Source organism: Geotrypetes seraphini, chromosome 4, assembly GCF_902459505.1.
Source record: "Geotrypetes seraphini chromosome 4, aGeoSer1.1, whole genome shotgun sequence".
Lineage (NCBI taxonomy): Eukaryota > Metazoa > Chordata > Amphibia > Gymnophiona > Dermophiidae > Geotrypetes > Geotrypetes seraphini.
This window is the reverse complement of record NC_047087.1, coordinates 36,633,903-36,659,278: the sequence shown is the minus strand read 5'-3', so window position 1 is coordinate 36,659,278 and position 25,376 is coordinate 36,633,903. Positions and strand designations below refer to the sequence as shown.

Sequence of the window (25,376 nt, the reverse complement as noted above, 5' to 3'; positions counted from 1 at the left end):
AGGCAGCTTACAATAAAACGTTCATAATCATTTGAACAAACGTTCATAATCATTTGAACAAATACCCATCAGTTACATCACCCGTAAAGTATAATAACACAGAAAGCGCACTAAGTTCATAGATCTTTTCAATTAAATGCCTGAACAAAAAAATAGGTTTTTAAAAATTTCCTAAACCTCAAAACATCACATAAATTCCCAGGCTTATCATTCCACATAACGGCCAGCTACTGAAAAGGAAGATTTTGCTGTATCAACATAACGCACCTCTTCCCGTCTTCTCACATCTAACAACATTCGACTTTCAGATCTCAATGCACGTCCTGGCTGGTATATGTGTATATTTGGGCAATTTACCGTATATCCCCTGATGTACCAATTTTATTATTATATAATTTTAATGAAGCAATCAAGGAGATTTAATTAACAGGAAACAATGTCATGTGACAATGCTGAAGCCATCTCCTTATGCAGCTGCCATCAAAACAGTATCTGAATGGAGCAGTAACCAGTCAATGAAACCTCCTTGGTTTCTAATAGGCCGTTTTGGGTAAATCAATATGGCAACAAGTTCTGCCTACTAGTTTCACATCAGGTAGTGAGCCAAGCCCACTCCTGCCATCTCCCGATAATTAAACCTCCTTGGGAGCAATAACTCAAAAGTCTGGGGATAAAGGGATGCTAGCCACCAGATTCGCTAGAATATCTTTTGACAGGTAAGAAGCTGCCATGTTCACCAAGCACATCAGTTCTGATGCAGTCAGAAAAGTGCAGGAAGAGAAAACAGCCAATGTTCCGGTGGTTTCTGAAACAGAATCCTGGGTTGGTGCTGATGGAGCTGAAAGTTTCCCCTAGGCTTCCATGATACTTTCCCCCTGCTTCATGTAATTAATTTGAGCTGAGTGGCATGCAGAACAGTACCCAAAAGCACCCCATGAACTGCAGTGGGAACAAGGTTTTACAGCTGCTGCCACTGAAGGAGAAATGTGAGTCAGTGAAAACAATTAGTGCTGACTGCTAGAAGAATTCACAGTAAGGCAGACAGGGGGCTGAAAACAGAACTTATCTCTGGATCATCTTGGGAAAGACTACAGGACAGGTAGATAATTCAAATATTCTACTGCTAAGACTCTTACTGCCAGAATTCAGCATTCTCCCTGGTAAAAATCTCTCCTGTATCAATTTGCTGTTAAACTCATTTTCTTTTTCTATGCTCAATAGACTCACCAAGTACAGAAAGAGGGAAGACTTTGAGGTGAGGGACCCAGACTCCTCTATGTATTCCTCTTTTGCTCTATGGCCATCTTATATAGGCACCTCCCTGCTCTACTGCAAACAAAGTGGATCTCACAACTAGCCCAGAAGTTATACAGAGCCATTCTCTACCTCCTGGAGAAAGAAAAATACTGAATTGTTAGTTACACAGTTCTCTTATAGGGCAGAGTTCACAATTTCTCCCCTGGTGGTCAATCGACCTACACAAATTCTGGACTGGTCTAGTGAGAATGCTTAAGGAAACACAGTTTAAACATTCCACAAGTGATCTTATTTATCTGTGGTCTAACTTTATACCTAAATTATATTACTTTTTTTTGAACAGTTAATTTCAACCCAGTTGAACCTCATTTGGAATTTTGATAATTTATACTAGTCCAAATATCACAATCTTAGTCTTCTGATAATTAATTTGCAGGTCATCTGCTGGTTGGTTGGATAAAACCCAGGCATCTGGACTTGTGGATGATAAGCAATCATAAATATATATCTATATAAAATTTCAGCAGACTTAGGAACATGACATATAGGAAGCTTCTTGCTTTCAGTAAACTTAACTTTTTGCCTGGTTAATGTTACCCCATCCTAGTTCTGTCCTATTGTCTGTGGTTAGAGCTACAGCCTCAGCATATTGAGGTTGTGGGTTCAAACCCCTTGTTGCTCCTTGAGACCCTGGGCAAGTCATTCAATCTTCCACTGCCCCAGGTATGTTAGATAGATAGTGAGCCCACTGGGACAGATAGGGAAAATGCTTGAGTACCCGATTGTAAACCGCTTAGATAATACAATAAAAAAAAAAAAAGCTCTACTGAGCAGGGACTGTTGTAGTAGTTCAGTAGTGAAAAATGGTAATATCTTGGGTGGTATGCTACAGTAGTAATCCTAGCAACCAGGACACCCGTAATTGCAGTAACTGTACTGTGCAGGAAAAAATGGCATTTGAATCAATGTTTTATTACAAAAAAATAAAAAGAAGTTCCCTTCTAACCCTAAACAGTTGGAGTTTATTTTCAAACTAGTAAAGGTAAACTCTTCAAAAAAATACTAAAACAAAAGTACAATTTAGCTACCAAGCCTACATAAACGTGAACTATCCAAGCAGGGTATAACAAGGATTTCAGGTGTCATTTATTTGGTCCAGAGGTACAGTATCATATTTGGGTTGTACAAAACAAATATAAATAACCTGAAACTGTAACAATACACAAAATTTGCTTCTGACACAGACATACCAAGCAGTACACGCTGAAAAAGATATTTGCTATTGTTTTACAGTACTGTATGCCGTGCCAGTGGATATTTAAAGATAGACTGAGGGTGTGACAAACGGTAGGATCTAGGCTGAAAAGATTTCTCATCGTATCCAAAAGAAAAACCTAACAGCTTATGAACATGGACATAATGGCACTACAGTATATCACAGCTTGTTCTGAATTGTAAGCCTCAAAAAGATTTCATATGACAAAAGAACCGTCACATTTCATCTTTCTTTAAATTAAATACATATTCAAGGATTCCACAATTAACTGCTCACTTTTTGTACAACAGCATGTGGGAAAATTCTTGAAACCTAACTGAAAATGTACGTTTTAGAAAAAAAATGTATGGATGAAAGTTCAATTTCAAAACCAAAAAGGGTGCACACAAAACAGTGGTGTGGTTTTTTTTTCCTTTGGGACAAGGGTCATAACAGTCTAGTTCTGGACATTTAACACACCCCTTGACAGTGTTCACATAGTTTAGTACACTCAAAATTGCTTTGCAGTCCAGTCGCTCTGTTCAGTCCAGTGCTATAATGTCATCATCCTGCTCAGTCCGCACTCTCTTTCTGTTCACAAGCTCTTCATCTTCTAGCTTTCGCTTCAGCTTTGGATTTTCCCTGTTGCTATCTAAATTGCTAGGAGGAGCAGGGCTTTCTTCATCAGAGTCCACTATCAACACATCATCCTGGTCTTGAGCTATGTAAAAAAAAAAAGAAAAGAAAAATCACTGTCATGTTGCTGTGTCTATGTTTATTATTCTACAAGATACCTGAAGAAAGTGTTTGTATGCTCAACAGATTTCATTAAGTATGATGCAAAGTTGAGAGTATGTGGAAAAGTGATTAATAAGTATACTTCTCCCACCGTATTTGCGGTTTCAGCATTCGCGGTTTCGATTATTCATTGTTTTTAGCTTGCTGGCTCCTCCCCCAAAATTACATTACATCAGCTTGCATAGAGAAAATCGCTGATTCCCAGCACTTTCTTCACCGTGTTTTGCCTCTCCTTCAGGAACAGGCCAGGTCCCCCACCATGTTATTCGCAGTTTCACCATATTCACGATGGTTTTTAATAGAAAACAGCGACTAACATATGAAAAAGTTATTCACGGTTTTTCTGTATTTGCGGATCTGTTAATCTCCTATCACAGCGAATACGGAGGGAGAAGTGTAATAAAGTCAACTGTGTTTCACGGAGGTGAAGGAAGCTAAAATCAGATAGTCATATGTAGGTTCAAAGAGTTAAAATATATGAAAGAAAAGAGTAACTGTACTCATTAGCCAAATCCAAATTTTACTCCTATTCAGGCATCAACAAATTTTCACTGAATCTAGGAGTGCCCCAAAACTTAGGAGCTGTGGCTGAAACTCTTCCATTCCCTCTCCACAGTGAAATTTGAGTGTGTGTATTGGGGCAAAATCCCCTCTGCACATCACAGTCAAAAACCATAAGTTTCCCTTTCAAAAGCATGTCATCAGCAGTATGCTATTACCTATCTGATAGGTAGAGCAGAGAGATAATGGATTCTGTTTCATATCTCACATTAACATGGGTCCCCACCTCTCTGTCATAACCCCATCCAGCCTTCACCCGGTCCCTCGTTCTCTCTCATAAGCCCCCCCATCAGCCTTCACCCAGTCCCTCACTCTCTCACAAGCCCCCATCCAGTCTTCACCCAGTCCCTCACTCTTTTTATAAGCCCCCCCATCCAGCCTTCACCCAGTCCCTCACTCTTTTTATAAGCCCCCCCCATCCACCCTTCACCCAGTCCCTCACTCTCTCATAAGCCCCCCATCCAGCCTTCACCCAGTGTAGAGAATGGCACGGTGACAAAATTCATTACCGTCCCCGCGGATAACCGCGGGAAATAATCCCATGTCATTTTCTAGTGTCTATTTCAAGCTCAGTCCTTCTACACCAGCATTCTTCAAAGCAAAGCTTGTGGGTCAGTGGTTGTGGCCATTCGTACTCTGATTCTTCCCTCTCTCCTTAAAGAATGACATGAAGATGGTTTCCCGCGGTTATCCGCGGGGACGGGAACGGTGATGAATTTTGTCACCGTGTCATTCTCTAACCCAGTCCCTCACTCTTTTCATAAGTCCCCATCCACCCTTCACCCAGTCCCTCACTCTCTCATAAGCCCCCCATCCACCCTTCACCCAGTCCCTCACTCTTTTCATAAGCCCCCCATCCACTCTTCACCCAGTCCCTCACTCTCTCATAAGCCCCCCATCCAGCCGTCACCCAGCCCCTCACTCTCTCTCATAAGTCCTCCATCCACCCTTCACCAAGTCCCTCACTCTCTCATAAGCCCCCCATCCACTCTTCACCCAGTCATTCACTCTCTCATAAGCCCCCCATCCACTCTTCACCCAGTCCCTCACTCTCTCATAAGCCCCCCATCCACCCTTCACCCAGTCCCTCACTCTCTCATAAGCCCCCCATCCACTCTTCACCCAGTCATTCACTCTCTCATAAGCCCCCCATCCACCCTTCACCCAGTCCCTCACTCTCATAAGCCCCCATCCACCCTTCACCCAGTCATTCACTCTCTCATAAGTCCCCCATCCAGCCTTCACCCAGACTCCTTCTCTTACAACACCCCCCGGCCATTCAGTGTCTCTCATCCTGCCACCAATTTCCTTCCCCTTAATAGCTACAAAGAAAACAGCATATTTTCTTGCCCACAGCGGTTCAGCTCACTGTAAGCTTGAAACACATGGTGCAGGAAGTTTGTGTACTCTCACACTTTCAAATCCTGTGAGATTTCTTTCATCAAAATTGGTACACTGCGAAGAATAAATTCCAACAATGAATATTAATACAACATTGATCAAGTTTTAAGGATGGCAAGAAAATGGAATTCATGACCCTTCATTGCAAGTAAACTATTTCCAAGACAGAGTCACATCTACGGCCAGTTTGTTTTAACTCTTTGAAACTTAACTCCCAATTTAAATATATCACAGACATGAACAAAACCTTGGGCTCCTTTTATTAAGGTGCGCTAGCGTTTTTAGAGCACGCACAAAATTACCACACGCTAAACCGCGCAGTACCCTTCTAGAATAATGCCAGCTCAATGCTGGCGTTAAAGTCTAGCGTGCGTTAAAGCCCTAACGCACCTTTGTAAAAGGAGCCCCTTATCTTCCCTTTAATTCTAAAACTTCAAGAAACATTACCGACTATGAACAGAAAACCATGAAAAAACGCCAACCCTCTCAGCCATGGGCTTCCTCTATTTATTCAAATTTTATTAACTGTTCTCTCCAAAATTAGCCTAAGGTAGAGCACAATAAAATATAATCTCAATAATAAATACTAAAACCAAAGAAACAAACTCCGGCAGTTTCTCTTGAAACAAAACAAAATGAAATTTAGCAGTCGAAACTAAGACAACCAATCACATAGCTAAACAATTATGTTTCAGAATGCTATAGTTCAGGAATGCTGTTGCTACACTCATCTCTAATGTTGGTATATCTGATCATATTACTCCTATATATAAAAAAAACCCAAAACCTTCGTTAGCTTCCAACTACTTTTACATTAAGGTTCAAAAATATTGTACTAATCCATAAAGCTTTAGGAATCCCTTGCTTCTTTCAGACCTACTAATTATGCAGTCTTCAGGTTGTCCAACCTGCTCACAATATTTGAGCTGTTACCAGTTTTAGATGTTACAAGACAGATGTTACTTTCATCAGGTGGTGGGGACAAAAACAGTGATGGAATTCAAAAACAGAGGACAGAAAGCGGATTAAATCAAAGCAAAACTTAAATGACCATCACACTTTAAACATAGTAATATAGTAGATGGCAGCAAGATCCCAGGGGAATGGACTCTAAGCTCCTGAAGCAGGCTGAATTCAAATCCACAGGTACTCAAAGAGATTGGCCTGGTAGCAGCAGTCTGCCCACGTGAGATTGCGTCCTTTCCCCGGTGGAGTAAGCCCGAGAAGGGGACCTCTGAGCATCGAAGCCACACAGGAAAAATCGAGAACTGAGGGCAAAAATAACTGGAAAAAAAATAAAAAAGCAGAGCAGAATACACCTTCTGAGTTTGCCTACAGAAGGAAAAACTGAAGAGGGAGTTGTTCTCCATTGCAGAAGGGGAGGAGATACTCGGCATTTTTCCTGTTGCCAGGGGGGTGTCAGTTGGCGGCAGGAGCTGCCCGTGGTGTGTCGGTTGGCAGCAGGAGAGATGCCAACACACACCACAAGATGCACTTTTAACAGTGCTGTCACTGTGCCGGCACCCGCGGAACAGTCACTGATTCTTGTCACCAAAAGCAGATGCCGCTCTTGGAGAATGGCTTGACGATTTTTAAGAATCCACTGGAGTGCTCATTTCAATACTGAAGAGCCCATTTGCATTGCAGTGTCAAAGACTGCTAGAAAGCTCGCTAAAGACTAAGTAAGCCATTTTGATAACCTGCCGCTAAAATGCATGCAGACCAAACCGTCAGAAACCAGTTTAGCGACCACGTTAAAGTTTTGAGAATCTGGGCCTTAGATTCCTAACTGCAATAGTTACTGAGCTAGACCCGCTTGTTTGGCTGGATGTTGGAAGCATTGTGCACAGTGATGAATAAAGTGTCATTTTTAGTGGCTTGTAAAACTGAGAATTGGTCAAGAGTGCTAATTTTTGGTAGTCCAGCATAACTTTTTGTGCTAGTTGCAATAATGCTAGTAAGAGCATCATAGATACAAAAGCCCACCTGAAAATTTTGTCCAAAGTGTGCTCAAAAATTTGTCACAGTTTGTTGCAACAGATTTTGACCAGTTTACCAGCTCCAGAGAAGAGTATCAGGCTTCAGATTTTTATCATAGATTATCCTTGCATTGGACACTACAATACACTCTAAAATTTGCAGCAATTCTGCATGAATAGCTGCATCATAACATTCCTTCAAATCTGGCATCTTTGACACAGGGGCTGAAATTTTCAATTATATAAAAAAAGTCTGCCTATATCTTCCTAAAACCAACACTGAAAGAGAAAATTTTACTTTATAATAAGATACATGCCTTTTGGTTTTGCAATATCACTGTCATAAATGTACAAATTCACCTCAAAGTTAGGAATGCTTAGCAGTGTGACATACAATATTTGCATTTATGCTTGACAATTTGAATACCTCTGTATTTCTAACTGTTTTATGCTTGTCAAAGATTTCTAAAGGTTCAACAGTATTGTTGTAATATGTGTTTTCTGGTGGTGAGTTTAGTGTTTGGTACTATATTTTGTGCTTCATTTGCTGTTCATTCTCCAGTGAAGGCAGTGCTGGGTTTATCAGTTGGTTGCTATGTATAACATTTGTGCACCATTTGTATTTTCCAGGTATTAAAATAGTTTTTACACTCAGAATTGATAGATAGGCTTAAGTAGGCCTTGTTGAACCCATTACCACTAATCATTTTAGCCATTTGTTTATTGCTTTGGCTCAATTCAATTTAGTCAGGTATTTTTAAAACTTTTGAACCTGTGCCAAGATATCCGATTCAGATTGTGTTCTTCGATTTTTAAGTTATAGATGTCAGACTTTGAAGAGGATATAACTTTGCCGCACTGCTCAATTGGGCAAGATACTGGTGCATGCAAAAAAAGCTGCATTGAAAGATTAGAAGATTTTACTGATCATGAGCAGAAACTACTGATCAGAAGCTCAGGAGCAAAGCTAGATCAAGCATCCCAAGTTTGCTTTCGTCATGAAGCTCTTTTCTTCACTGAATACGAGTCTGTATAGAAGAAACGCTGTAATCCCCTTGGCAAGATAAACCATAATGTAAACAGAAAAGAAATCCACAAACAGACCTACTGTCATTCCAAGCAGCAAAACTAGGTAAAGATGTCATCAGAAGCTTAGGTGCCATATCAGATTATAGAATCTTCCAGAAAGAAATCAAAATGATGTTATTTAGGAAATATTTCCTGCAATGCTGATCCAATGTTTGTCTAATAGTAAGATTTGAAATGTAATTTCCTGGAAATATCCAGATACCTCTTATTGTAATCTGCCTAGAACTGAAAGGTTAAGGCAGAATAGAAGTTAATAAATGTAATGTAATGTAACAGGCAGGCTATAAATACAATAAATAAAAATAAATGGGCAATGGCTCCCCATGCTCTTATTAGTGAAAAGTCCTGGACTGACCCAGGCCTGATCTACCCAGAGACAAAGCCTTGACCCAGCCTAACTGCTGCACCAATCCAGATTGCAACCACATGCTGGAGGTGGAGAATACTGGAGTGAAGCAGGACTACTACAATCCTTATAGTGGCTATGATGTCACTAAACTTCAGCATTCTCTGCCTCTATCTGTTGATTGGGGGGTGAAGGGGGAGGACACATTCCACTGATCTGGACTGGTCTAGCAGGAAGATAAGGAAATAGAAGTTAATACACTTGGGCCTGGAAGGAAAAAGGACTAGAAATGTTTTTGTCAGTTAACCTCAGCACGGAGGCATTTTTCCAGCCCTTAGCCACCTGTGCCATTTGTAAGCTTGTTCTCAGGAGGGAAAAGAGAAAGAACAAAGAGGGTGGCAGCAGTTTATTAGGAAACCAAATTAGTTTTTTGAATGTAACTGCAAAATGAAACACAATAGCAGCAGATCACTTAACTTATAAATCTTCTTTACCTGTTCATATAATGTTCTGTAAAAGATCCAGCTGCAATGCTAAAAGTCAAACACCAAAACACCCACATCTGTTTCAGTTACAGGAGCTAAGGAAGAAGTCATGTGACTTGTACAGTATAATTATCATGGCTTTCTCCACACTTGCTTCCTGGTACCTCTTCTGTGTCTTCATAGACTCTTTGGGAGATATTTTAACTGCTTAAAGCTGTCTTTATGTTACGCTTAAGATACGCCCTTCATCTTATGCAAGAAATTTCACAGCATTTTGAGATGTAGTAGAGCTCAAAATGTAAAATAAAAAATCCATTCCAGAGGAGAAAGCTAAAAACCAAAATCCAAACCTTTTTTTAAGGCAAAGTACCTCGACATGCCAATTATTGATTTACCTGTTGAAGTTGATGGCTGAGCTCCATCATCACTACCATTGGTGATACTTTTAGTAGTTTGTTCCAATGGTTTGGGGGCCAGTTTCTCAGGACCATCTCCAACAATTTCAAATTCTACATCTTTCTCTAGATCTTCACTATAAAACACATACACATATACATATAAGCATTTTATATACTACAGCAACAGTTTGCACTTAGTGACATCATACTAAAATGAGTTCAATGGATTCAGAAACAGCACAGCAGGTACAAAAATTATTTCGATTTCTACCATGCTGAACTGCAAATCTCAGAGAGGAACAATAAAGGTCAAATCAAACATAAATTAAACCACGAGTATAATCAGATAAATGATAATATAATACAACACTAATTAGTAAAAGCAGTGTTAAACGGCTGTGAATTTTATTACCCTGAAGGCTTTCTGGATAGGTCCTATGGTCTTATACTTAATATAAAAATCAATAATGACAGCAGAAATAATCATAAATCCATAAGGCAGTTAGTTCTCAACAGAAGATCCTATACTTTTTCAAGGACAGTATTTCTAACAGTGCAGACTGCGAGAACTCAATAACCAAGCTGGGGTATACTTACAGCTTCAAATGGGAACTTGGGAATTCAGGATCTAAGCTCTGAAGATATTTAAAAACCAAGCAAATAATATTTTTTTTTTAACCCCACATGCTGTCAACATTTTCAGTTTTGAACAATGCTCTTTATAATTTTTATTTTGGATTGGCAGCCAGTGGAGGTGATATAGCATTACAGGTATGTGGTATTCACATACCTACAAATGCAACAGAATTCTATATCAGCAATAGGTAAAGATATTTCTTGTGCATAAGCCATTGCGGTAATCTAAGGAAGAAGAGATTGAGGCCTTAATAATTTTCTATAAAAGATTTGTGAAGAAAAAAAAACCCTCAAAACTAGCTTGCCTAATTAAGCAGAGTTATGAAACAAGTGTGACAAGTTACAAGTGAACATGATGCTCCGTAGAAAAGCTGTCAAAAATAATCACTAAGAATTTAACCTTTAAGTGAATTGTAAACTGCCAACAGTCCATCAACTGTACTGTGCTCAATAGTCTCATTCTTGCCTAGCCAGAGCCTTTTTATTATTTGGATGTTCAGGTGCAACCAGTGAGCCCTCAGCAAGCTTTTATAATTTTTATAATTTGTAATATTTCTTATGTTCAAATGATTTTTATTATTTCAACCAGAATGTACAAATAGAAGTTGCATACAAATCCAAAAAAGAACAGTGCAAGTTCATCCCCTCCCCCCATCCCTCCCTTCCCTCCCCTCCCCAAAAAGTCCAATGCCACTACTATGGCTGAGAGTGTAAGATAGTCCTAACAATTTAAGAGTCTACTGCGAGCATATGGTGTGAGGTCATGCCAGAAGCATTCCCAGGTCTGACAGAATCTGCGGCCCGGTCCACGATCCAAATCTCCCACTAGTCTCCGCTCCAGCGTCGCATGAACAATCATCAACGCTCTCCATTGAGCGTAGGAAGGGGGTTCTCGGGACAGCCAGTTAGTAAGAATTGCTTTCTTCCCCATCAAAAGCACTCTAGTGACAAAAGCTGACATTCCTTTGGGTTTGGGCGTGGCTATATTATAAAGTCCAAATAAGGCTGTCGGTTGTGGGAGCCAACGCCTCCGCCAGAGCCGCGTGATATAGTGCCCTAATTGTTGCCAGAACTGTTGAATTTTGGGACAATTCCAAAGCATATGTCCCAATGATGCGTGAGCATGTGCACATTTCGGGCAAGAATGAATTGTAGTAATCCCCATCCGGGCTGCTCGTTCCGGCGGGATATAGAGTCTCAAAACAATTTTTAACTGCATTTCCCAGTGGACAATATTAGGAGACACCTTCAGAATATTTTTCAGCGTCCTCTGTATCTGTTGGGCCGTTAACGTGCAGTGCAAGTCCTCAGCCCATGTTGCCGCTAAGATGTCCAAGTTGGGGCCAGAGTGCCCATCTCGGATCCCCACTATGTGAAATCGAAGCGGAATCCGCTGTTGTGCAGAAAGGCTAAAGAATTCTGAAAGAGCCTCCCTGTTATCTTCCTCAAGATGGTGCGCCGGAAGAGACTGAACGTAATGTCGGATTTGGTAATATGCAAAAAAATCATTAGGTGGTAAAGTAAATGTCCGACGTAAGTCAGCAAAAGTTGCCAGTTTCCCCTCCTCGGAGAATAAGTGGAATAGGTATTGAAGTCCCTGCACACCCCACCTCCGGAAGACAGGATTTTGCAGTCCAGGCTGAAAGGCTCCATTGCCTTGGATGGGTAAGTATAATGAAACCTCAGCAGGAAATCTAGCAAGTTTGCAAACCCACTTCCATGCTCGTCGAGCCGGTGCAAATATCGGGTACTGGGCCAACAAAGGACGAAGCCGTGGGTCCGCCACATGCAAGAAATAACTCACATGAAACGGAGCCAGCAAGGACAACTCCAATGATGTCGCAGTAAAGTCAGACGTCCCCCTAAACCAATCATTAATGTGTCTCATCTGACAGGCAATAGCATACCAATGTACATTTAATAAGCCATAACCCCCTCTTTCCCTAGGTAAGCACATTCTAAGAAATTGCATGCGGGGTCGCTTGCCACCCCAAAGAAACCGTTGTAATCCTTTAATTAACCGGGCTTTATGAGAAAAGGAGAAAAGCAAGGGCAGGACCTGAAATCGGTATAACCATTTGGGAAAGAGCACCATGTTATAAAGAGCCACCCGTCCCGCTACTGTGAGCGGGAAAGTGGACCAGTTTTGCAAGTCCCGTAAAGTGTCATGGAGTAGTGGGGAAATGTTACAGTCATAAAGAGTCTTGAGGTCTCGGGGGATCCAAACCCCCAAGTATCGAATTGAGTGCACAGCCCATGTAAAAGGGAAGTGGCCCCTCCATGTCTGCTGCAGTGTTACTGGACTGGCTAAAGCAACAGATTTCTGATAATTCAAAGTAAAGCCTGAATAAAATCTAAATTCGTTGAGGGATTGTATAAGGTGTCGGATAGAGTGAGAAGGGTTAGTAAGCATAAACAAGATGTCATCTGCAAAAGCTAACACCTTTAATGTTTGATCCCCGAAGTCCACCCCCACTATATCAGGATCCAGAGATACAGTGCGCAGAAAGGGCTCCAAGTACAGTAAAAACAACAGGGGGGACAAAGGACATCCCTGCCGTGTGCCTCTCTCAATTAATATGGGGTCAGTGATAGTGTCATTAACAAGCAGTCTTGCCCGCGGTGTCGAGTATAACGTGCGTAACGCTGTGGCAAACCAACCCGAAATTCCCATATAGTGCAGTATTTCAAATAAAAATGTCCAATTGACTTGGTCAAAGGCTTGCGCTGCATCCAAGCTGAGTAATAACATCGGGGTGTCATGAGATTGTGTATGGGCCAATGACAAGAGTGCCTTTCGAACGTTATGGACCGCCTGCCTTCCCTTTACAAAGCCCACCTGTGTAGACGCGATGATATTTGGGAGTAGAGTGGCTAATCTATCAGCTAATATTTTAGAGAAAATTTTTATGTCCACGTTTAATAAAGATATAGGTCGATAGGACTCAGGAGCAGTGCTGTCTTTACCTGGCTTCAAAATCAGTGTAATCAATGCCTCATTCGCCTCTGTGGGAAAATGTTCATCCCGCATAACCTGCGAATAGTAGTCCCTAAGGAAGGGACTCAGCTGCTCCGCTAAAAGTTTATAAAATTCAGCTGTAAAGCCATCCGGCCCTGGAGCCGAGAAATTTCTTTGCTGTTTAATAGCTTGAAACAGTTCTTTAGATGTGATGGCTGCATTGAGAAATTCAACATCAGGGTCAGAGAGCGGCAGTAGGCCGGAATCTGCCAAATAATCCCTAATAAGTGGAGCATCTCCCGAGTCCTGGCGACCATAGATCTTCTGGAAATGAGCCTTAAAAATCTGCGCAATGTGTGCTGTGGAGTGCTGTAGATGTCCCTTATCATCCTTCATTCCCATTACATAACGATGACCTCGAGCCTGTGTTGTTAATCGAGCTAATAATTTCCCTGCACGATTACCATAGCGGTGGTAGCGAAATTTGTGATACAGGAGCATTTTAACCGTGCGTTCATGAATATAAGAATTAAGAGTAGCCTCCACAGAAATCAGGCGTTCCCTAGAAGTTCGTGAAGGAAAGTGTGTATAATGGTGTTTAGCAGTTGCCAATTCCTTTTCTAACCTAAGGATGCCCCGAGATAATCGGCGATTCCGCGCTATAACATATGCTATACAATCACCTCTAAGCACTACCTTAGCTGTGCTCCAGAACAGCGTCGGGTTATTACAGTGTTGTCCATTAAAGGTCAGAAAGTCTTCCCATTTAGTTATTAAATAAGTTTTAAAATGATCATCTGAATATAAGTAACTAGGGAATCGCCAACGTACAGGTCCCCGAATGCCAAAGCCCACGTTCACGTCAAGCCAGATCAACGCGTGGTCTGAAATGATTGTAGGACCTATTACCGCCGCATCCACTTTTAAGAACACCCTACTTGTGGTAAGAATATAATCTATTCTAGATTGGGTGTTATGCGCCCTGGAGCAGTGAGTATAGTCCCGTTCTGTGGTGTGTAAGAGCCTCCAGGGGTCAACCAGATCCAGCGTGGCACAGAGGTAAGGTATGCCTCTAGTTTGGGATGAGCTCACACTTTGTCCCGGCCCAGTACGGTCACAGGTCGGGTCTAGGACTTGGTTAAAATCTCCGGCTATATAGACCGGATCAGTAATGCGCTCTAAAAGCAATGCTGTAATGCCTTCAAAAAAGGCGTGATCGTATGTATTAGGTGCGTAAATATTCAAAAGGTAGAGTATGTTCCTACCGTCATCTGTAACAATACATATCTACCCTGTGTATCAGTGGCTACCACTTTCGCTGTGTATGGTAAGGACTTACGGATCAATATCACTACCCCCGCTCGCTTTTGTGGAGAGGAGGCTGCATACACTGCGTCCACCCAGGACCTCCTCAACCTCTGATGCTCTATGTCCGTCAACCTGGTTTCCTGTAGGCAGGCTATATCTACTTTATTCCGTTTTAGTTGTGTTAAAATTTTGGTTCTTTTAATAGGGGAGGTGATACCAGATACATTCCAGGAGGCTACCCTTAGAGTATTAGCCATGTGGTGTTAGAAGGGCTATGATCAGCAAAAAATAGGAAGCATAAATAAAGAAGCCACCCCAGGTTCCCAGCCATACCCGAGGTAGCCATAAGGCACTCAGGGCCTGCCCAAGTGCCTTCAATACAGTGGATGAGTTACTGAACAAGAAGCTCACCATAGCTTCAAAACATACACTCGCTTGCAGCCGTAAATTATATATATAGCCATATGATAGCAAAGGACTCCCCCCCATTCGACCCCCTCCCCCCTCTTCCCCCCTTCCCAACCTATCCCCCTGGCGCATGGTTTTGAAGTCACAACTAGGGGTCCGTCCTAGGGCGGTCCCAGAGGTGTGAAAGATCACAAAACAATGCCACTCCAGACCCCGAGTCCCCAATAGTGCAAGAATAACAGTTATATCGTAGAAGCCCAGTACCAAGAAAACAGCAAAGAATAACTTGTCCACAACATACATTCCCTTGAACAATCATAACTTAACAACTGCCAGATCGCCAGCTCGAGTCATGGTTACTGGCAAAAGTGGGCCCCAAATGTGGCCCTGAGCCACCACAGTTGAGGGCCAATGCTTCCCATAAACCCAGAACCAGAGATCGACAAGCAGCCCTAGGTTGGTACCCACTCAGGTTCTGCTGTTAATCAGGTCAGATCAGACTGGGTAAGCACATGGGTGTTCAAGTAGAGAGCCGCTTCCGCCGCTGTATCAAAGACATGCCATTGTCCCAGATGGTGGATACGCAATAGAGCCGGGTACAGGAACAGGAACCGTACTTTTTTTTCAGCCAAGGAGGCACATATTGGGTAAAATTGCTTCCTGCGCTCCGTGAGGGCCGCAGAGTAATCCTGGAAGATGCGGACCTCCGACTCTTCAAATTGTAAGGTCTCCCGGAGTTGTTTATATCTGCGTAGAATTTCCACCTTATGGTTATAATTTAAGAGTTTGGCTATAACCATTCGAGGCCGGGCCTCTCGGGCCTGTTCCCTGCCCAGACAGTGAGCCCGTTCAAGACGGATAGGTCCCAATCCCTCGGGTAAGGAAAAGGTTTTGGTAAGCCATACCTCCAGAGTTTGTAACAGCTTTGGACCCGCCACCGCCTCAGGAATTCCCAAAAAGCGTAAGTTGGATCTGCGGGAACGATTTTCCAGGTCTTCCAGTCTCTCCGCTTGCTTTTGGGTCAGGGCCTGCAGTTCCTGTAATGTGGTGGCCTGGGTGTTCTGTGTGTCCTCCATGCTGGATACTCTAGTCTCCAATGCTGTTGTTCTTGTGGTCGTTTCTGAGAGCATATTTTCTACTTTTAAAATCTGCTCTGACAACTTGTCGATGCTGGGCTGCATAGCCGCTGTCACAGCCTGGGTGAGGGCCGTCAGCGCCTCCGGCGCAATATGTTGGATCGCTGGGGTGAGGGCGCCCGACGCCATTTTTTCCCCTCCGCTCTGCGGGCGCTCCCGATCCTTTTTTTGCAGGCGGGTTGACATCGGGGGCGCGGATGCGGACAGAAATCTGTCCATGCAGCGAGTTTGGGGCTGCGCTTCAGATCGCTAATTTCCGGCGATCCCCCGACGGCTGTAACCGGGCAATTTGGGACTCGGGGCCCGGGAGCTCTGGCGGCACGTGTCTGCCGCGGCTCAACGCATCACGCATCAACCCCCTTGTAATATTTCTTAAAGCTGAATTAGGAATATGGTCTGACCCCAATGGCAAGTACAACAGGTTGTCATCAGCATACATTAAGCACTTCTCTTGGCTTCCTGAAACACTATACCCAATGCAAATACAAACTGAAAAGTAAGGGACAAAATATGAACCTGTGTGGGATCCTGAATGAACCTTACTAGTTCTGACTTAAAAGGTATCAAGCAAAACAACCCAGAATTTATATCTCATGCTAAGGATCTGATAGGCACCCAAACAGGCAACCATGGGCCAAGGAGCTGAAAGCTAATGACAGATCAAGATATCCAAAATGGTTTAACTACACTGTCTCAGTCCCATGGACCTTTCTAAACCTTGTCTGACAAGGGCCATAACTACTGCTCTCTGCCAAGTAATCCAAAAGCTGGGCTAATTCAGCCTTTTCAATCAACTTCCCCATGAAGGGCTAGAGGGATACCAGGTAGCAGCTATTCTCATCCGTGAGATCCATATTAGGTCTTCTTGTTGATTAATCATTGGGTGGAGGGGGGATAAAATGGTTGGTTGTGTATATTTGTAAGTTCAATGTGCTTTTATTGACTTATTATATGTTATATATTTGTGTGTTGCACTATTGACGTTTGGAAAATCAATAAACAATTAAATAAAAATAAAAAAATCACAAATTTTTTTAAAACTATGCTAGGAAAGGATTCTTTCCTCAGAGAATTTACTATCATCCTGAGAGGATTATGAAGACTAGATCTAACAGCCTTAAAGCACTGTGAAAAAGTTTTGAATCACGTTGTCATTAACACATTTTCTAGGATTACATTCTAGCATGGAAAATTATTTTCCAAAATTCCAAGGCAATGCATATTATCTAAATTCAACTGTGTATTCTGATTATAAATTTCTTTCAGATCATCAACTGAGATGATATTTGCTTCAGGGGAACTTCTCTTTGCTGCTGTGCCTTGCAATACAAATTATGTATCGGAAATGCAGTTAAATAATACAACTAACTTAAGCATACTGATATCGATCTCTAAGTAATTAATTTTTATTTGTTGAAGTGGCTCAATAGTTTTGACTTTTAATACTTAATTGGCCAGACTTTGATTTTTTTTTGTTTTAGTTCCGTAAATGTTTTATTTGCAAAAGGAAAAAAAAAAAAAGAGTAAAACAGAAAAACATCCAACTACCATCAATGGTGTGTTCAAAAACGTACAATGGGAAACATTATGCATCAGATTACTTGGAGTAACAGCTGTGGCTCTGGCTGCCTTACTGAGCAGACTAGATGGACAATACAGGTATTTTTTATCTGTCACATACTGTTACTGTTTTAACATAACATAAAATTGTATACCGCAATACACTGTGAAGTTCGATGCAGTTAACAGGAGTTAACTGAAAAATCATACATAAGGATTGAGGATACAAGTAACATAGGAGTATAAATAACAAAGGATCACAATATATTACAAAATTCTTTCAAAGAAGTCCAAAGTTTGTCATATTTTCTAATACAATTAAACTTCTTAGCAGCTAACCGCTCATACATAGACAGTAGACTGTAATTTACCCCATCAATTATTTTCCAACGCACAATAGCCAGAGAGATACGAATATTAATAATAATTTTATTTTTTGTATACCGCCTAACCAAAAAGCACAGTTACTTACCGTAACAGGTGTTATCCAGGGACAGCAGGCATATATTCTCACATGTGGGTGACGTCATCTACGGAGCCCCAGCGCGGACAGCTTTTCAAGCAAACTTGATTGAAGTTTCAAGTTTGCACACTGCACCACGCATGTGCTAGCCTTCTTGCCCACTAGAGGGCGCATCCCCACCTCGTGGTCCTCAGTTCCATATCATAGCAAAGAAGCCATCCCCGGGGAGGTGGGCGGGTTGTGAGAATATATGCCTGCTGTCCCTGGATAACACCTGTTACGGTAAGTAACTGTGCTTTATCCCAGGACAAGCAGGCATGATATTCTCACATGTGGGTGACCTCCAAGCCAACCAAAAGAGGGCAGGTGGGAGGATGGCAAATTATGAAAACAGGTTACGTAACACCGACTGGCCAAACCGGCCGTCTCTTCTGGACAAAGTGTCCAGACAGTAGTGGGAGGTGAACGTATGAACCGAAGACCAAGTGGCAGCTTTACAAATGTCCTCCATAGGCGTGGATCGGAGGAAAGCCACGGAAGCTGCCATCGCTCGGACTTTATGACCCGTAACTCGACCCGAAAGCGGGAGATCAGCCTGAGCGTAGCAAAAGGAAGTTTGACAAGGTGCGCTTTGAAACCGGGTGTCCTAAACGATTAGGATCAAAGGACAAAAACAATTGAGGAACCTTCCGATAAGACTTGGAGCGTTGAAGATAAAAAGCCAACGCCCTCTTACAGTCAAGCGTATGAAGCGCCGCCTCACCAGGATGAGAATGGGGCTTCGGAAAAAACACCGGAAGGACAATAGACTGATTGAGGTGGAAATCAGACACAACTTTAGGTAAAAATTTTGGATGAGTGCGAAGAACCACCTTATCATGATGAAACACTGTGAAAGGAGGATCCGCCACCAAGGACTGCAGTTCACTAATCCGACGAGCAGATGTGAGCGCAATCAAAAAGACCACTTTCCAAGTGAGAAACTTTAGATGCGACTTGTCGATGGGCTCAAAGGGAGGCTTCATCAGCTGAGCCAAGACCACATTAAGATCCCACACCACCGGAGGAGGTTTCAGAGGAGGATGGACATTCACTAAACCCTTCATGAAACGAGTCACCAGAGGATGAAGAGAGAGAGAACGACCCTCAAGGTGCCGATGGAATGCAGCAATGGCAATGAGATGTACCCGAATAGAAGTCGTCTTCAGGCCAGACTCAGATAAATGCAATAGATAATCCAGAACCGAAGACACAGGCACCGAACTCGGTTCCAGACGATTCAAAGAACACCAGGACGTAAACCTGGTCCACTTCTGGGCATAACAAAGCCGAGTCGAGACCTTGCGCGAGGCCTCCAAAATCTCCCTCACGGCCCGAGACACCGGAATCGAAGTCAGGGGGAGAGAAACCAAGCAGTCAGATGTAAAGACTGAAGATTGGGATGTAACAGCGAACCCCGACTCTGAGACAGCAGAGAGGGAAACACCGGCAGAAGAGGTTCCCTGACACTGAGTTGAAGAAGCAGGGAGAACCAGGGCTGCCTGGGCCAACGAGGCGCAATGAGGATCATGGAGGCTCCGGTCGATCTGAGATGAACCAGCGTTCTCAAAATCAGAGGAAACGGCGGGAACGCATAAAGGAACTTCCCCTCCCAGTCGAGAAGGAAGGCATCCGCCTCGAGACGGTCCCGGGAGTACATCCGAGAACAATAGAGGGGCAGTTTGTGAGTCTCCGGGGAGGCAAACAGATCGACCTGAGGAGTTCCCCAGCGGTCGAAGACCTCGCGTAGGACCCGGGAGTTCAGAGACCACTCGTGCGGCTGGAGAAGACGACTGAGTTTGTCTGCCAGCCGGTTCTGCTCTCCCTGAATGTAAACTGCCCGCAGGAATATGTTCTGGGAGATCGCCCATTCCCAAAGGCGAAGAGACTCCTGACACAGAGGCCAAGAGCCCGTACCCCCTTGTTTGTTGACATAGTACATCGCCACTTGGTTGTCGGTCCGCACGAGTACCACCTGGTCGTGCAGCAGGTGGACAAAAGCTCGCGCGGCCAGAAAAATGGCGCGAAGCTCCAGCACATTGATGTGACATCGACGGTCCTCGGCCGACCACAGACCCTGCGTCCTCAGGCCGTCCAGATGAGCTCCCCACGCGTACTCGGAGGAGTCCGTGGTCAGGACCTTGCTGTAAGGCGAAACGAGAAACAGCAAACCCCCGGACAGATTGGAAGAGTCGGTCCACCAACGGAGTGATCGACGTAAACAAGGAGTCACTGATATCCGGGAAGACACCGGATCGCGATCTTGCCGCCACTGCGACGCCAGAGTCCACTGCGCAAGCCTCAGGTGCAAGCGAGCGAAAGGCGTGACGTGAACCGTCGACGCCATGTGACCCAGCAAAACCATCATGTGCTGGGCTGACATCTCCGATTGCCCTTGGCAGTGGCGACTCCACCGAAGCAGGGCCTCCCGCCGAAGAGGGGGGAGAAAAGCGCGTAGGCGAACCGTGTCCAGCACGGCTCCAATAAACTGGAGAGACTGCGCCGGGCACAATTGAGACTTGGGAAAGTTCACTTCGAACCCCAGGTCTTGCAGAAGACTGATAGTCTGTTGGGTCGCTAAGATAACCCCCTCCCTGGACGGGGCCTTGATCAGCCAATCGTCCAGGTAGGGAAAGACCTGTAGACCCCGCGAGCGCAGGGCCGCCGCAACCACTACCATACACTTGGTGAATACCCGAGGGGACGACGCCAGACCGAAGGGAAGAACCCGATACTGCAGGTGCAAATCCCCCACTTGAAAACGCAAGAACCTGCGGCAAGCGGGATGCACCGGAACATGGGTGTATGCTTCCTTCAAGTCCAGGGAGCACATCCAATCCCCCTCCTCCAATAGCGGATAGAGAACCGGAAGCGATAACATACGGAACTTCTCCCGGACCAGGAACTTGTTGAGCTTCCGGAGGTCCAAAATGGGGCGCAAGTCCCCGGTCTTTTTTGGGACCAAAAAGTAACGGGAGTAAAACCCCCGGCCCATCTGATCGCGAGGTACCACCTCGACTGCCCGGAGGCTCAACAAGGCCCTGGCTTCCTCCTGGAGAAGGGCCAACTGGTTCCGATTGGGCGGGCAAGCCCCGGGTGGCATGTCCGGAGGCTGACTGGAGAAGTTGAGCGAATAGCCCTCTGAGATGGTCCGGAGCACCCATGCGTCTGACGTAATCACAGACCAGGCCCCGGCAAAGGCCGTTAGCCGACCCCCGATAGGGAGGGGATGGCGTGATATCGCGGTGGGGGCCCGCCCCCAACCGCCCACCCCGTCAAAAGGACGGCGCGGCCTTGGCCGCCCCCTGCGCGACGGGCTTAGAGGGGCCACCCCTACTATGTTGGGGCGGTCGCCGTGGCGGCGGTCTTGAGAAGGCCGGCGTCGACTTCTGAGGATACCTTCTCGGGGGCTGCCGGAAGGGACGCTGGGTAGGGGCCTTAGGCTTCGGGCGTACCAGAGAGGCCAGAGAGCGCTCCTGTTCGGAAAGCCGCTTGGTCGCCGCATCCAAAGAGTCGTCGAACAATTCCGCCCCAACGCAAGGCAAGTTTGCCAGGCGCTCCTGCAAATTTGAATCCATCTCGAGGGTACGAAGCCACGCCAGCCGGCGCATGGCCACTGCACAGGCCGATACCCTCGAGGCAAGTTCAAACGCATCGTAGACTGCGTGGAATAAATAGAGGCGCAACTGGGCCAGATTAGAGCTAAAGGTGGCAAACCTGTCCCTATGCGACTCTGGTATCACCTCACGAAAAGAGGGGAGGTCCTTCACCATCGTACATAGGAATGACGAGTACGAAAAGGCGTAGTTCAGGACCCTCGTTGCCATGAGAGAGTTCGCATAGAGACGACGCCCGAATTTGTCTAAGGTCCGGCCCTCCCTACCCGGCGGGACCGCCGCCGAGACCCTGGAAGGCTGCGTTTTCTTAAGCGCCGATTCCACTAGGAGCGAATTGTGAGAAAGTTGCCCCTTCTCGAACCCCTTGATGGGGAGGGTGCGATACTTCGACTCCATTTTGGAGGGGACCACAGCGACTGTCAAGGGAGCCTCAAGATTCCTAAGGAAGGTCTGATGGAGGACCTTGTTGATCGGAAGGCGAGGGGATTCCCGAGGGGGGGCAGGAAGATCCTGCTCCTCTAAAAACTCCTTGGTGTAAGTGGACCCCTCCGACAAGTCTACACCCAAAGCCCCCGCCATGTCCTGCACGAACCTCGTAAAAGATGAAGGTTTAGCAGGAGGAGAGGGAGACCGAGACTTCCCGGCGGAGCCGAAGGGAGAGGCCTCGTGAGAGTATCTGGGCTCCCTACCTGATCCCGACCCCAACGAGGCACAGTCCTGCGACCTCGACGGGGTCGGAGACCGAGTGCGCCGAAAGGAACCCTTCGGGGATCCCCCCGGGGTCCGAGGCACCGAAGCCCGTCCCTTCGGCCCCGGCGAGGAGGCCCGGGAGCTCTCCCTGGCCGGAGACCGGAATAAGATGGGAATATCGACCCGCAGGTCCCGCACCTGCAAGGTATCGGCCCCGGCCGGCGACGAGCGACCGTGCCGCCGAGGCGAGGCCCGAGACCGCTTGGCCTTCCTCGGACGGCGCCTCGCCCGAGACCTGCCCGAGGGCGATGAACCTCGCGAGGACTCCGAGGACGAAGACGAGATCCTCCGCACCCGGCGCACCTTGTCTTTTGGGCGCACGCTACGCTCCGGCTGACTCCGCGAAGCCGGGTCCGAGGGTACTGCCGAGGTCGAGGCCGTGGGCGCCTCGGGAGCCGAAGCCCCGGTACCCGAGGCCGAGGTCGCCAACTGCGGGGCCACCGGGGCCGAAGCAGTCGAGGCCGAAGCCTGCTGCAGATGCTCAATGGCCCCGGTGAGCTCCGAGGCGATCAACGCCCGGAGCAAGTCTTGGAACACCGGGATTGACATTCCCTGTGGCAAGACCTGCCGCTGCTCCTCAGAGGGCGACCTCGGTCTCGAGTATTCCCTCGGGGCGGCGGACGTGGGCATCTTGGGCTTAGCGGAGGCGGACCCTCCCGCCGAAGAGCCCGAGGATGGCTTTTTGGACGATCCTGGAGCTGAGGAGGGAAGTGGAGACTTACCCGAGGCCTTGGAGGAGGCAAGCTGCTTCGATGGCATCGAGGGCCGAGGCGAAGCCGAGGGTCCCGAAGCTGAGGTCGGGGCCGAGGTCGAGGCCGAGGTCAAGGCCGGGGCCGAGGCCGAACTCGAGGCCTTCCCGGGAGGGGACTCGACAGAGAAAAGTTCCGCCATGCGGGCCTTGCGGCGTTTGAGTGCCCGCTTCTGGAAGGTGGCACACTTCTCGCAGGACGCTGTCGGGTGTTGGGACCCCAAGCACCTCAAACAGCACCTGTGCGGATCTGTAATAGATAAAAGCCGTTCACAGCGCCCGCACTTTTTAAAGCCCGTTACGGGCCGGGACATGGGCCCAAGAGAGACCGGGAACAGGCGAGGTTCCTCGGCCACAGCTACCAGGAGCCCCCGGTAGCGACGAAAATCGAATTATTTTTTTTTTTTTTGAGAAGAAAAGAAAGAAAGAAATAACAAGACAAAAAACGCAGCGACCGCGTCGAAATTCCGCACACAGCCGCGGCGACAGAAGGCACTAAGAGCACAATTTTTTCCACAGGGCTTCTGGCTCCGCGGATGAAATTGAACTGAGGACCACGAGGTGGGGATGCGCCCTCTAGTGGGCAAGAAGGCTAGCACATGCGTGGTGCAGTGTGCAAACTTGAAACTTCAATCAAGTTTGCTTGAAAAGCTGTCCGCGCTGGGGCTCCGTAGATGACGTCACCCACATGTGAGAATATCATGCCTGCTTGTCCTGGGATAAATGGTTCTAGGCGGTTTACAACAAATAATAATTAGTCATACAGTGAAGAATGCAATTTAAAAAGGAAAATACAATTCTAAGCAATGTACAATAAATAGGAACTGATCCTACAGTGGAGAATATGATTTAAAAGAAAAGTACAATTTAAAAGAATGGTTCTGAATGGTTTACAGCAAATAAGAACCAATCGTACAGTAAAAATGCTATTTAAAAGGTGATACATTACATAAAAGAAGCATGGAATTTTTAAAAGAGAAAACCAGTTAGGATACAAATTTTTCAAATAGTTGGGTCTTCAATAATTTTCTAAAATCAAGATAAGAAGAAGATCCTAACATAATTTTACCGAACCAACCATTCAGTTTAGCAGCTTGAAAAAAGAGAGTTCTCTCCAGAAATCTTTTGTAATGACATAATTTAACAGGAAATGTAAATAAACAAACTGCGTGTGACCTTATTTGGGTGGTTCAGAGAAAAAAGGGAAACAAGGTATCCAGGTGACAAGCCAAAAATAGATTTGTAACAGATACAAAACTCTGGCCTCAATTGGCAGTTTTTGACGTTCCATATCTAAATGCGTGACAAGCCTGAGGGTCCTCCACATAAGAATTCAATTATGTCAATGGTTCAGCAAGAGACAGAACTTGATTTATGGTTTGCTATACAGTCTCCCAATAAGTCGGCCTTTGTTCTTTTTTATATGTTGGCATCTCTCTAGCATGGAGTGCACCATCTTCAGGAGTTGCTCCTGAGTGATGACACGGTTCAAAGCATTATAAAGTTCACTTTTGTTCACTGGCTATCTGCCAGCTATTTCCAGTGACATCTTATGCCATAAATTCTCAATTGGATTGAGATATGGAGACTCTGCTGGTTATTCAGTTGACATCATCCAGTTCTTTTTCTTTTAGTCTGCCACTGTTTTGGCTTGATGACATGGAACATTGTAATTTTGGTAAAAAATAGTCTCTGGGAAACAACTGATGGTAGCATGTACTTGGTGAGGATTTCAATATATCTGCATGCACTAACCATCCCATCAATGATGTGAAGTCTGCCAATTCTGCTAGCTGCCATGCATCCACGGATCATTACTTTTGTTGGATGTTTAATCAAAAGATTCAGGCACTCTTATATTCTTAGACATAAAACATAGAAAAATGAAAGCAGGTAATGACCATATGGCTTATCTTCCCGAGACAAATGCAGACTGCACTTTAAATTTGTTTTAATCTTTAGACCACTTTCCAGACTGGCCAACAAACATCAAATATTTTGTTAATTCCAGCCAAACTTTATATTGTCGGATCTGTGCTTCTACCTGAAGGGTGATTGGCTAAACATTCTGCATTTTTCCTGGAAGGCAATCCTAATACAGTATTTCATTGATCTGTTTCCATGTTAGTTTGGGGCAGAATCCAGCACGTTGTATGAGCTCTACAATATGTCTGGCATAACAT

At 45.2% G+C, this 25,376-nt stretch overlaps 1 protein-coding gene across 1 annotated transcript in view; it reads right to left on the bottom strand.

Moving 5' to 3' along the window:
* Positions 1 to 2,381: 2,381 nt before the first annotated feature.
* Positions 2,382 to 25,376, bottom strand: part of UBA2 (ubiquitin like modifier activating enzyme 2) — a 120,210-nt gene continuing 97,215 nt past the window's right edge. Inside the window, exons 16-17 of the mRNA XM_033941971.1 lie at positions 9,567 to 9,703; positions 2,382 to 3,233 (exon numbers count right to left, since the gene is read on the bottom strand). Of these exons, the coding sequence (XP_033797862.1) occupies positions 3,055 to 3,233; positions 9,567 to 9,703 (316 nt within the window). The 3' untranslated portion in view covers positions 2,382 to 3,054. The remainder of the gene's footprint in view (positions 3,234 to 9,566; positions 9,704 to 25,376) is intronic.